This window comes from Sycon ciliatum, chromosome 3 (genome assembly GCF_964019385.1).
Source record: "Sycon ciliatum chromosome 3, ocSycCili1.1, whole genome shotgun sequence".
Taxonomy (NCBI): Eukaryota; Metazoa; Porifera; class Calcarea; order Leucosolenida; family Sycettidae; genus Sycon; species Sycon ciliatum.
Window position 1 is genome coordinate 20,420,331 of NC_088645.1, and position 13,293 is coordinate 20,433,623.

General features: G+C 47.0%; 1 protein-coding gene across 1 annotated transcript; it reads right to left on the reverse strand.

Annotated features, from left to right (window-relative positions):
* Positions 1–10,007: 10,007 nt before the first annotated feature.
* On the reverse strand, positions 10,008–11,674 carry LOC135812917 (uncharacterized). Its single transcript, XM_065326136.1, has 2 exons — positions 10,960–11,674; positions 10,008–10,615 (listed from the first exon to the last, which is right to left on the reverse strand). Exons 1-2 carry the CDS (start codon positions 11,672–11,674, stop codon positions 10,008–10,010), a joined length of 1,323 nt encoding a protein of 440 aa, XP_065182208.1.
* Between the last annotated feature and the right edge of the window lie 1,619 nt (positions 11,675–13,293).

Genomic DNA, 13,293 nt, shown 5'->3' on the forward strand with positions numbered 1-13,293 from the left:
AAAGCGAAGAGGAGCAGCTCCAAGATCGACTCTCGCAGTCGCCATCAAACGAACTGAATAATCTTAGCAGTGAGCGACGGTCACAGTATGTTCACAGTAGGTTTCTGTCATCTATCAAGTATGGATACGCACAGCGTATCCCCTCCACAGAAGGAAAGCGAAGAGGAGCAGCTCCAAGATCGACTCTCGCAGTCGCCATCAAACGAACTGAATAATCTTAGCAGTGAGCGACGGTCACAGTATGTTCACAGTAGGTTTCTGTCATCTGTCAAGTATGGATACGCACAGCGTATCCCCTCCACAGAAGGAAAGCGAAGAGGAGCAGCTCCAAGATCGACTCTCGCAGTCGCCATCAAACGAACTGAATAATCTTAGCAGTGAGCGACGGTCACAGTATGTCACAGTATGTCACAGTATGTTCACAGTAGGTTTCTGTCATCTATCAAGTATGGATACGCACAGCGTATCCCCTCCACAGAAGGAAAGCGAAGAGGAGCAGCTCCAAGATCGACTCTCGCAGTCGCCATCAAACGAACTGAATAATCTTAGCAGTGAGCGACGGTCACAGTATGTTCACAGTAGGTTTCTGTCATCTATCAAGTATGGATACGCACAGCGTATCCCCTCCACAGAAGGAAAGCGAAGAGGAGCAGCTCCAAGATCGACTCTCGCAGTCGCCATCAAACGAACTGAATAATCTTAGCAGTGAGCGACGGTCACAGTATGTTCACAGTAGGTTTCTGTCATCTATCAAGTATGGATACGCACAGCGTATCCCCTCCACAGAAGGAAAGCGAAGAGGAGCAGCTCCAAGATCGACTCTCGCAGTCGCCATCAAACGAACTGAATAATCTTAGCAGTGAGCGACGGTCACAGTATGTTCACAGTAGGTGTCTGTCATCTATCAAGTATGGATACGCACAGCGTATCCCCTCCACAGAAGGAAAGCGAAGAGGAGCAGCTCCAAGATCGACTCTCGCAGTCGCCATCAAACGAACTGAATAATCTTAGCAGTGAGCGACGGTCACAGTATGTTCACAGTAGGTTTCTGTCATCTATCAAGTATGGATACGCACAGCGTATCCCCTCCACAGAAGGAAAGCGAAGAGGAGCAGCTCCAAGATCGACTCTCGCAGTCGCCATCAAACGAACTGAATAATCTTAGCAGTGAGCGACGGTCACAGTATGTCACAGTATGTCACAGTATGTTCACAGTAGGTTTCTGTCATCTATCAAGTATGGATACGCACAGCGTATCCCCTCCACAGAAGGAAAGCGAAGAGGAGCAGCTCCAAGATCGACTCTCGCAGTCGCCATCAAACGAACTGAATAATCTTAGCAGTGAGCGACGGTCACAGTATGTTCACAGTAGGTTTCTGTCATCTATCAAGTATGGATACGCACAGCGTATCCCCTCCACAGAAGGAAAGCGAAGAGGAGCAGCTCCAAGATCGACTCTCGCAGTCGCCATCAAACGAACTGAATAATCTTAGCAGTGAGCGACGGTCACAGTATGTTCACAGTAGGTTTCTGTCATCTATCAAGTATGGATACGCACAGCGTATCCCCTCCACAGAAGGAAAGCGAAGAGGAGCAGCTCCAAGATCGACTCTCGCAGTCGCCATCAAACGAACTGAATAATCTTAGCAGTGAGCGACGGTCACAGTATGTTCACAGTAGGTTTCTGTCATCTATCAAGTATGGATACGCACAGCGTATCCCCTCCACAGAAGGAAAGCGAAGAGGAGCAGCTCCAAGATCGACTCTCGCAGTCGCCATCAAACGAACTGAATAATCTTAGCAGTGAGCGACGGTCACAGTATGTTCACAGTAGGTTTCTGTCATCTATCAAGTATGGATACGCACAGCGTATCCCCTCCACAGAAGGAAAGCGAAGAGGAGCAGCTCCAAGATCGACTCTCGCAGTCGCCATCAAACGAACTGAATAATCTTAGCAGTGAGCGACGGTCACAGTATGTTCCACTAACAAAAGATGATGACGGCGGCATGCCATCCTTAGCAATGACCACATCAAACATGTCACATCTGATACCCATTTCGAGCTCTTCATCCGGTTCTCTCTCTGGCAATCCAAATCTGAAACACAATTTCAGTTCAATGTCTCATTCGAATCCGTTACCAGTCAGGTCCTGGGACTAGGGACATCGTTTCTGTGGTTAGTGAATAGAAAGAGTTTTGCCCTAAACTTTGGAGACTGGAAACGTTTACCTGCTGATTTTTGGGTTCGCTATCTCATGATATCTGTAGCTTTCAAGCTCTTAGTGTTGCACACGAATTTCCAACTGTAATGTGCAGGTGAAGTTGGTTAGTGAATTTGCAGCAATTTCGACATGGAACAGGCTTCTGTCGAGAGCTCGTCGCCGTCATGTGTGCAATTTCTTATCCAGCCACAAAGCGCTATGTCCAGCAATTTTCAGCAGAGGCTGCATCACGAGAACGACGGTACAGCATATTCCCATTTGCATCATGATCAGGAGTACTTACACCAGGTTTCTGTCATCTATCAAGTATGGATTCGCACAGCGTATCCCCTCCACAGAAGGAAAGCGAAGAGGAGCAGCTCCAAGATCGACTCTCGCAGTCGCCATCAAACGAACTGAATAATCTTAGCAGTGAGCGACGGTCACAGTATGTTCCACTAACAAAAGATGATGACGGCGGCATGCCATCCTTAGCAATGACCACATCAAACATGTCACATCTGATACCCATTTCGAGCTCTTCATCCGGTTCTCTCTCTGGCAATCCAAATCTGAAACACAATTTCAGTTCAATGTCTCATTCGAATCCGTTACCAGTCAGGTCCTGGGACTAGGGACATCGTTTCTGTGGTTAGTGAATAGAAAGAGTTTTGCCCTAAACTTTGGAGACTGGAAACGTTTACCTGCTGATTTTTGGGTTCGCTATCTCATGATATCTGTAGCTTTCAAGCTCTTAGTGTTGCACACGAATTTCCAACTGTAATGTGCAGGTGAAGTTGGTTAGTGAATTTGCAGAAATTTCGACATGGAACAGGCTTCTGTCGAGAGCTCGTCGCCGTCATGTGTGCAATTTCTTATCCAGCCACAAAGCGCTATGTCCAGCAATTTTCAGCAGAGGCTGCATCACGAGAACCACGGTACAGCATATTCCCATTTGCATCATGATCAGGAGTACTTACACCAGGTTTCTGTCATCTATCAAGTATGGATTCGCACAGCGTATCCCCTCCACAGAAGGAAAGCGAAGAGGAGCAGCTCCAAGATCGACTCTCGCAGTCGCCATCAAACGAACTGAATAATCTTAGCAGTGAGCGACGGTCACAGTATGTTCCACTAACAAAAGATGTTGACGGCGGCATGCCATCCTTAGCAATGACCACATCAAACATGTCACATCTGATACCCATTTCGAGCTCTTCATCCGGTTCTCTCTCTGGCAATCCAAATCTGAAACACAAGTTCAGGTCAATGTTTCATTCGAATCCGTTACCCGTGTTCGAATCAGGTTCTGGGACTAGGGACATCGTTTCTGTGGATAGCGAGTAGAAAGAGTTTTGTCCTTAACTTTGGAGACTGGAACCGTATATCTGCTGGTCTTTGGGTGCGCTACTTGCTGATTGTTGGGTGGGGATTCCTCATGATACCTGTAGCTTTCAACCTCGTAGTGTTGCACACAAATGTCCAGCTGTAATGTACAGGTTGAGATGGTTAGTGAATATTTGAGCAATTTCGACATGAACCAAGCTCCTCTATAGAGCTCCTCGGCGTCATGTGTGCAATTTCTTATCCAGCCACAAAGCACTACGTCCAGTGGTTTTCCGCAGAGGCTGCATCACGTTTTTCTGTCGTATCTGGATTAGAATTGTCCCGTTTGACGAAAAGGTTGCGAAAGGAAAGAAAATCCCAACCACGGACCAGTATACCACCGACTGATCCTGTTGTATGCACATGTGGAAGATGAGCGCCACAGTTGTCGATAAGCAAACATATGAGGTAATAGTTGTATTCTTCCAGTGCCAACCAGCTGGGAACGCTGTGGAATTAGAAGAAGTTCGGAAGCTGACGGAAGTACCCGCACCTGCCCAGACTCGCATTGAGCCAGGCCAGCTCAAGAATTTAATAATGTGCTCCATAAACCTTCACTAGCGAGAGCACTACAACGAGAACGACGTCATCTCAAGTCGCAAAATATTCCCGGCTTACGTCATATTAGAAAGAATTTTTTTTTTTTGACTCGCATTGAGCCAGGCCAGATCTGCTGTATAGCGTGCAGTTGACGAGATAAAAGTGCGGTAAGGCACTATGATTGAATCGGAGTTTAATAGCCAGGCTACGTCTGCTGTATAGAGTACAGTTCACAAGATAGAGTGCAGTAAGGCGCTATGATTGAATCGGAGTATAATAGGACGGGCCAGAACGTATCATGATGTATTTGCACCTTTGGCTGGTAGTAATGTGTTCCTTTGACCTTCAATAGCGAGAGCACTACGAGAACGACGGCATCACCACATATTCCAAACCTACGTGATATTAGAAAGAATTTAATAATGTGCTCAATAAACCTTCACTAGCGAGAGCACTACAACGAGAACGACGTCATCTCCAGTCGCAAAATATTCCCGGCTTACGTCATATTAGAAAGAATTTTGTCCTGCCAGGACTCGCATTGAGCCAGGCCAGCTCTGCTGTATAGCGTGCAGTTGACGAGATAAATGTGCGGTAAGGCACTATGATTGAATCGGAGTTTATTAGCCAGGCTACCTCTGCTGTATAGCGTACAGTTCACAAGTGCAGTAAGGCGCTATGATTGTATCGGAGTATAATAGGACGGGTCAGAACGTATCATGTTGTGTTTGCACCTTTGGCTGGTAGTAATGTGTTCCATTGACCTTCAATAGGGAAGCACTACAACGAGAACGACGGCATAACCACATATTCCCAACCTACGTGATATTAGAAAGAATTTAATAATGTGCTCCATAAACCTTCACTAGCGAGAGCACTACAACGAGAACGACGTCATCTCCAGTCGCAAAATATTCCCGGCTTACGTCATATTAGAAAGATTTTTTTTTTGACTCGCATTGAGCCAGGCCAGCTCTGCTGTATAGCGTGCAGTTGACGAGATAAAAGTGCGGTAAGGCACTATGATTGAATCGGAGTTTAATAGCCAGGCTACGTCTGCTGTATAGAGTACAGTTCACAAGATAGAGTGCAGTAAGGCGCTATGATTGAATCGGAGTATAATAGGACGGGTCAGAACGTATCATGATGTATTTGCACCTTTGGCTGGTAGTAATGTGTTCCTCGCATTGAGCCAGGCCAGCTCTGCTGTATAGCGTGCAGTTGACGAGATAAAAGTGCGGTAAGGCACTATGATTGATTCGGAGTTTAATAGCCAGGCCACCTCTGCTGTATAGAGTACAGTTCACAAGATAGAGTGCGGTAAGGCGCTATGATTGAATCGGAGTATAATAGGATGGATCAGAACGTATCATGATGTATTTGCACCTTTGGCTGGTAGTAATGTGTTCCTTTGAGCTTCACTAGCGAGAGCGCTACAACGAGAACGACGGCATCTCCAGTCACCACATATTCCCGGCTTACGTCATAATAATTTTGTCCTAAACTTTGGAGACTGGAAACGTTTACCTGCTGATTGCTGGGTGCGCTACCTGCTGATATCTATAAATATCCCTGGCAGGCATTTCCATTGATGCTTTTCCTGCGCTAGCGAGGGTACTACAAAGACCTAAATATTACGTGAAGCAAAAAACTGCCATTGCTAATCTTTACGTGTTTGGAGATGTTGTTGAACCGGCATGAAGAAACAAAGTCGATGTGCAGCTCTGAAACTAAACCACCAACGCAAGCCCTTTAGTAAACAACTAATAACTATCATAGTTACGTAACTAAGGAACAACAGCAACGACTGTAATGCAAACAGTTTTAGTTAAGAAGTGTAACTTACTTCAGCACTAACGGGATGCGCGGAAGGCAGAAATGGTGCAGCGCGAAACCACGAGCGAACGATGTTCCTACAAACACGCAATTTGCACTACCCATCCACTGGCGTTTGGACGAAAACATCGGGATGGAAGCCGATTTTGAGCGTATGCCACGGAAAGATGCTTGTGTAGGCGGACGTGGACATAAGTCGCCCCATACTGCTACCACCGTTTACTGCTGGTGTTGCTTCTGCTAGCAGTGCTACTGCCGAGAAAGTGGGAGTGCTGCTAGTACAGCTGGTGCCGCGGCTTTTATACAGGTGTATATTTGTTATTAATGTATCGGCATACCGGGAATACTTCTACGGAGAGTTGTATTTGTTCAAGTATTCTACTCGACATCCTACACATGCGCTGGATGTGTACATAATTATTTGCAGCTAACGTGAAAACGTTGTACAGTGCGTATCGGTTATAGTGTGGTTGTGCTAAAGAATATACATGTAGGGCCTAAAAGAATGAACTATCATAATTACATCCATAATCATCAGTGGGTTTCAAGCGAAAATTCTTTTGTGTTTACAAGCAATATCACCGCGTTATAGACTAATACTATCGGTGCAAAGATAGTAAGAATGAACTTCGTGTACTTACACTTACCGGATAGGTGTATTCCAATGTAGTAGCAGTAATGCTCTGACACCCATTGCACTGAACTAATGTGGTTATGTAACTCATGGTGCAAAGCCAAAGGGTGGGCCTATGCGATTATGAACAGCTGCATGCACAGAAGCACTACGTTGCATGTACGATCGCCTTTCTGCGCCTGCAAACATGATGATGATATACCACACTTGATTTATCCCTCAGGGTCGCAACTTCAAACCGGCCAGACCCCCTTTCGAGGGAAAGCACCCCTACAAAGCACGTCACAGAATCCTCGACAAACCGTGCGGTCAACACAGGCCTACTGATCACGAGCGCAGCAGGGAACCATCGAGAGCCCAGAAACTGGCATTATTGGTATTGTATTTTCATTGAGGCCCGAGTACTGGCTGTGGAGGCACGGTTCGGCAGAAGAGAGATTAAAATCTTGAGGTTTCTCTACAAAGTTGTACACACAATGCTGTACACACGTACACACAATGTTGTACACACAATTAGTGTTGTATACACCGTTCATACACATTTCCTTCGCGTTGTCTGCTGAGCTTTTTCATAATACGCGCTCTGTTCTATTTTTTGTTTGTATTTTACATCGCAAGTCAAGCGGCCAACCATGCCCAATGTGATGATATTGATGAAGCCCCAACGACATGATGATTTAGCAGTTCCACAGTGCGGGTGCTAGCGCCTTCAATTGCCATCCGCATGAGAACTTGAACTCTGGACGGTTCTCCTGAATCTCCCGAAATAAGTTGCTGTGTTTGGAAATTTTTCCAGTAATCCCTGTACTTACCCATGATGAGAAGGGAACGACAACCTTCGGTTATTAAAGTTGCTTCACTTGACTGTGTCAATTGCGTTAGCGCTGACAATTTTTCCTTCGAAATTATTATTATTATTATTAATATAATTAAAACAGAAGAAGCAGCGACAACCCGGCCATTATGGAATCCAATACACCACACCACCACATTGCGCTATTGGCTGATCGTATACCAGAATTGAACTCGCTGTGGTGATGGTGATGTGAGTGCAGAGTTTTGATCGTGGTAGAGTGGTGTATTGGATTCCAAAATTAAAACAACTACATGTACTAGGCCTCGACCAAATATGCTTGCGCATATTTCCGCATATTTTGTGAGACATTTCATATATGGCATATTGAGCGACAAAGGGAATATTGAAATAAAGCCAGCATAATTATAATTCAAATATTCTGAAGAAAATGAGGACAAAACATTCATATTATGGACAAAATGCGTTCAGAAATGCCTTTTGTGGATGAATTTGGAATGGTTGAGGCGTTTGCTACATTTCCCCATGGATGAACACTATCGCTATGGTTCCTGGGGACACACCCCAGCCATACCATTCTGCATGTGTTTTGATTTGCACCATCAGCATGATAGCCGTGAAGCCAATGAATATTCCAAGGTTGTAATTTTACTGAAATGATCTACACTTTCTGATTATGTCGAGCAAATTTTGGCATATCTATCTTTTGCATGTTTTCTGATGATCGCTTAGTGCGTGAAACTCGGAATAAAAAAATTCTCCGTCCTCTAATTGTTTGTATCTTTTGCATATCTTGCAAAGCCGTTGGCATTATTATGGCCGTTTTCCCTGATATGTGACGAGCATAATATTCTCTTTTTTAGCATATTTTGTCGGGGCCTAACATGTACCTCTGCTGAAGTACCAAAAAAATTTAAAAGAACACGTAAAGCATACATGTAAAGTAAAGGGAGCGTGCACGAAATTCGTATACAGCAATCATTGTGCATACAACTTTGTACAGCCACAGCAAGATTTAGCAATTCCACTGTGAGGGTGCTAGCGCCTCCAATGGCCATCCCAAAGAGAAATTGATCTCTGGATGACTCTCCCGAATCTCGATGAACTCTCTAATCTTTATTCTACCCATCAGTGTCTCCACAGCCACTATTCGTACCTTAAGGAAGTGCATCGATTTTTCAAGTAGGGCTCAGATGAAAGACAATTTGATATCGGTTCCGATGGTATATCTCTCGCCTCCGTGCGATATTGCAGACTTGCCATATCGCTGATTTTCTGATTGCGTTTCCATGGCGACTACAGGTTCAATGCTGTTAGTGCCGTGAATTGTTTATTAGAAGTCTTCTCCGTTGTGTACTGGGTCGTGTCACCAGCAGGGGAACGCTGGAGTGCGGAGACGCTAGCTGGCAAGCGAAAATCGTGACGAACGAAGTGCTGAAATTTTGGTTGGGACAAATCAAACGTTCAGCATTTACCTGAACCAAGGACCATGCCGTTTGCTCTTTCCACTTCCTGAGGATGGATGCGCTGCCTGCTGGAGACTCTCCTTACTCGCGTAACATCTTCTGAATCCATGTGAGACGACGGGTAGTGGAGATTAGCGAACGAAATAATTTGTATGTTTTCTTATTTTGCTGAATATTTGAGACATGGCATGTATGAACGTATGCTATGTGAACTCAATCAGCAAGCTAACCCATGAACAAATGCTCTCCGTAGAGGTCATTCCATACCCTCTCCAGAATGGCCTATTTATATATTTGTCCAAATACTTCATCTGCATGTTGTCACTATGGAGAAGGGTATTGTTCATTTCATATGAAGAAGTTCAGGCAATAGATGCTTTCCTCTGGTTCAATTCTGTTGGCCTGATGTTCTTTCTAGCTTCATGGGTAGCTCAGGTGAGGTACCATCACCATCCTGTTTACATGAGGGTCATTCAAACACTGCACCGTTCCTTATTGTGACATGACCTAAGTTATTGGAAGTGCTCGCAGACTCCATATGTTTCAGCAACAGCCGGCATAGTTTTCCGTGAACATCGTGGACGAACAAATTCCTGTCCAACATGTTTATACAGACATGCCTGCACACACCATGCACCATACACACACACTTGCCCTGGCCTGTCGAGTCACTTTCACAAGGGCCACGTGGGAGCAGTGGAGACAGAATGGGAGAACGCCGTCCCACGGCGCCCGGGACACAAAAACAAGAGTTTGTCTACGTAGGGGGCAACACACATATACCCACACACACACAATGAGAGTTTGGGTCATCTGCCACGAGACCAACGTATGGCCTGGGAGGGCTTGAGCGGCAGTGTCCATTCCTGCCCTGGACCAAACCGAAGCAGCGGTCCCAAGACACAGTGTCCACCACAACACGGCTCCACTGTCGATGGGGGCTGAGCCACACACTTGTGACGGGCAAGAACTCACCAGCTAAAGAAACCAACGGCCAGGGCGATCGCACTGCCATGCTTCACGCTGATCCTTAGCAGGCTTAGCACCCTCTCTCTCTCTCTCTCTCTCTCACACACTTCCACACACCTTTGGACCTTTGGAAAGCCCATCGCCGAAGGCGATGATAGCTATTAGGCAAGGTAGTAGTTCTTGTTTCGGGATAAATCATTAGGACCGCGAAAGTCGCGGCCGCAGAAACAGACGAACACTCTTGGTTGGGGCTGGCTTAGTGGCTTCCGACGGCTACGCTCGCCCCAGTCCCTCCGGTTCTGAGCAAGGTGGTACCATTGCGCCTCCGGGATACCGGTCGCACGCAGGTCTGAAGCTGCCACATCTCTCCAACGACGCTTGGGTCCATGGCGGGGCCGCTTGTTAGTGCCCTCCGCAAACAGGATCTGCTTTGGCAACCTTGTGTCGTCCATCCTTGCGAGGTGACCAAGCCATCGCAGGTGATTCGCACGAATGGCCTCCTCCAGCGAGGCTGGCATGCCGCCGGGCTTCGCCAGGTCTTCACTTGACAGGTGTTCCTGCCACTGCTGGTCTCGGGTAACACTCAGGATCGTGCGAACACACTGTCGATGGGACGTGTCCAACCTGCGCAGGAGGGGTGCCTTCAGCGTCCATGTCTCAGAACCATACAGCAGCACTATAAGAACCAAGGCCTGGTAGACCTGGCGCCGGATTCCAAGCGATAGACCCGAGAGAGCAGCTCGCCCAGGATCGCCCTCAGTGGCAGGACCTGGTGAAGGTTGTATGTAGCCGCTAATGCAACAATGGACATAACTTAGCGTTTCCATCTTGTCTTTTTTGTGATTGTGATGCTTGATGTGCACTGTGCTTCCTCGCATTCACTTGCTCCTTCTTGCAGCTTGTCTCTTTTTTCTGTTTTTTGTTTTTTGTTTGTTTTTTGTTTTGTTTTGACGCTCTGTGTGCATTGCGCTTCCTCGCGCTCACTTGCTCCTTCTTGCGGCTTAAGCGAAGGCTATATGTGAGCTTTATAAGCTCACTGATGCTAACGCGAATAGAGCATAATAATAATAATAATAAGACCCGAGTTCCGGAAAATTGGTTGGAGGAGGCTACCAAACGCCCTCGATGCCTTGGCAAGACAAGTCGTGACTTCGGCAACCAGCTCTCCATCGTCGCTGATCGTACTGCCTAGGTAGGTAAAATCGCTGACCACGCCGATCACGTCACCAGCACTGCCAGGCATCACAATATCAGCACGGATGACACTCGGACCGACCGCCAAGAACTTCGTCTTCTGCACACTAACAGTCAGGCCCCAGCCTGACGCATACTGCGTAAATTCCTTCACCATCGTCTCCATGTGCTCGTACGAAGTGGTATACAGGGCAGCATCATCCGCAAATAGCGACTCCAACACGGATAAGTCTGTGAGTCTGTGCTTGGCAGTACGGTCGCCAACCAACTTGCGGCCGATACGATGTTTCATCGGGAAACTAGGCACTGTGGATGTTGAGCGCCAGTGTGCAAGGACGGCAGAGAAGTAGAGGTTGAACAACATCGGAGCCAGGGTGCAACCCTGGTGTAGACCATTCTCCACCCCAGAGCTGTCAGACTGACCACTACCCACGCGAACAGACGCCATCATACCCTCGTGAAGAGACCGGATCACCTGAAGCATGCTCGGAGGCACACCGAGTTTCTGCAGGACGAGCCAAAGCGCTGTTCGGGGGACCGAGTCGTACGCCTTGCGTAGATCCACAAACAAGACGTACAGATCAGATTGATGTTCGATGGCTTTCTCGAGTACTTGGCGAGCAGCAAAGATCATATCGATGCAGCCCTACCCTTCCGAAAACCGCCCTGAGACTCTGGTAGCCAGTCTTCAGCGAGTGGCTCAAGCCGGTCCTGGAGCATGCGAGCAAACAGTTTGCCCACAACATCGAGCAAGCTAAACACACACACACACACACACACACACACACACACACACACACAAACACACTTGCGCACAAACTGCAAGAAAGAAAGAGAGCATGAGTGTCAGGTTGAACCGTTCTTGCAAAGGACGTGTTTATCAGCAAACACTTATACGTTCACATGCAGGCACGCAACGACCAATTATGCACCATGACGTATGTTTGTCAAACATAAGATTGCAATACCGAAGAACGTAAATAAAATCACTTACTTTGTTCTCCTCCAACTGTGTCCTTCATAGCCAGGCCGTCTCCTGAATTCCCGTAGGCGGAATGTAGCCTGCTAAATGGTTTCTCTAGACTAGGGGAAGATGCTTGGTATTCGCCATCTCTCCTGAGAAATGTTCAGCAAAATTTCAAAAACGACATTATTTCGTTCGCTAATCTCCGCTACCCGTCGTCTCACGTGGCTTCAGAAGATGTAACGCGAAATAGGAGAGTCTCCAGTAGGCAGCGCAACCATCCTCAGGAAGTGGAAAGAGCTAACGGCATGGTCCTTGGTTGAGGTAAATGCTGAAAGTTTGATTTGTCCCAACCCGACATTCAACACCAAGGCCTACCATCAACTCCCCAAGAAGAATTGGCTATGGGCCACTGACGTCCACCAGCACTGCGAATAACCGGTTGTCTGTTATTATTATTATTATTATTATTATTATCATTTTCTGTTCCTCTTTCTCTCACTCACTCTGCCTCTCCTGGGAAGCTCCTCATGCTCATTCTCCCCTTCTCTGTCCATTTCCCCTTCCTGATGCGTAGACCAACTGATGAACCCGAGACCACTAGTTCGGAGGAGGTTAACCTACCTCATCGGCACGCATGCCAGGCTCCTCTGTGTTGCCAATGTTAGCTTCTCCAATTTTGTCTACCTCCCCTTTTATGTTGCTGGCCAGTGCTTTGTAGTAAAAAAAAGATTTCAGCACTTGGTTCGTCACGATTTTCGCTTGCCAGCTAACGTCTCCGCACACCAGCTTTCCCCTGTCGGTGTCATGTTCCAGTACACAACGGAGAGGACAACTAATAAACAATTCACGGCACTAACAGCATTAAACACAGCACTTCAAGGTTATCCGTGGCACTCAGGACATTGTATTTTTGTGTGGATGGTGGGCTACGACAGGTGCTGGCTGCTGTGGGGGGAACCTTTAAGGAGGAGGACTCAGCCAGCAGGACCGCATGGTCTGATCCGCCAAGAGGAGCCAGGTGTTGAATGTGGTTGAGTTGGTTAGGAATGTTGCTCGCGATAAGGTCTAGACAACTGCCAAGTCCATTCGAGCGGAGGTGGGTGGGAAAGGTTACCGATTGGGTCAAATTATAGCATGAGAAGAGGTTGTCAAGACTCAGACCCTGTGCATCCGTTTGGTCAGTTGAGCACCAGTCGGAATACCTACAGTTGAAGTCGCCTGATATCACAAGGGCTTCGGGCTTCTTTTGAGTTGATTGCAGGGCTATTTGGAGGCGGTCGAGAAAA

What these genes read in the sequence shown, in the direction of transcription:
- LOC135812917 (XM_065326136.1), bottom strand. Translation starts at nt 11,674, where the DNA reads ATGATCTTTGCTGCTCGCCAAGTACTCGAGAAAGCCATCGAACATCAA. An exon ending in CAAGGCATCGAGGGCGTTTG is followed by an intron (nt 10,616 to 10,959) that starts GTAGCCTCCTCC and finishes AACCTTCACCAG; the next exon opens with GTCCTGCCACTGAGGGCGAT.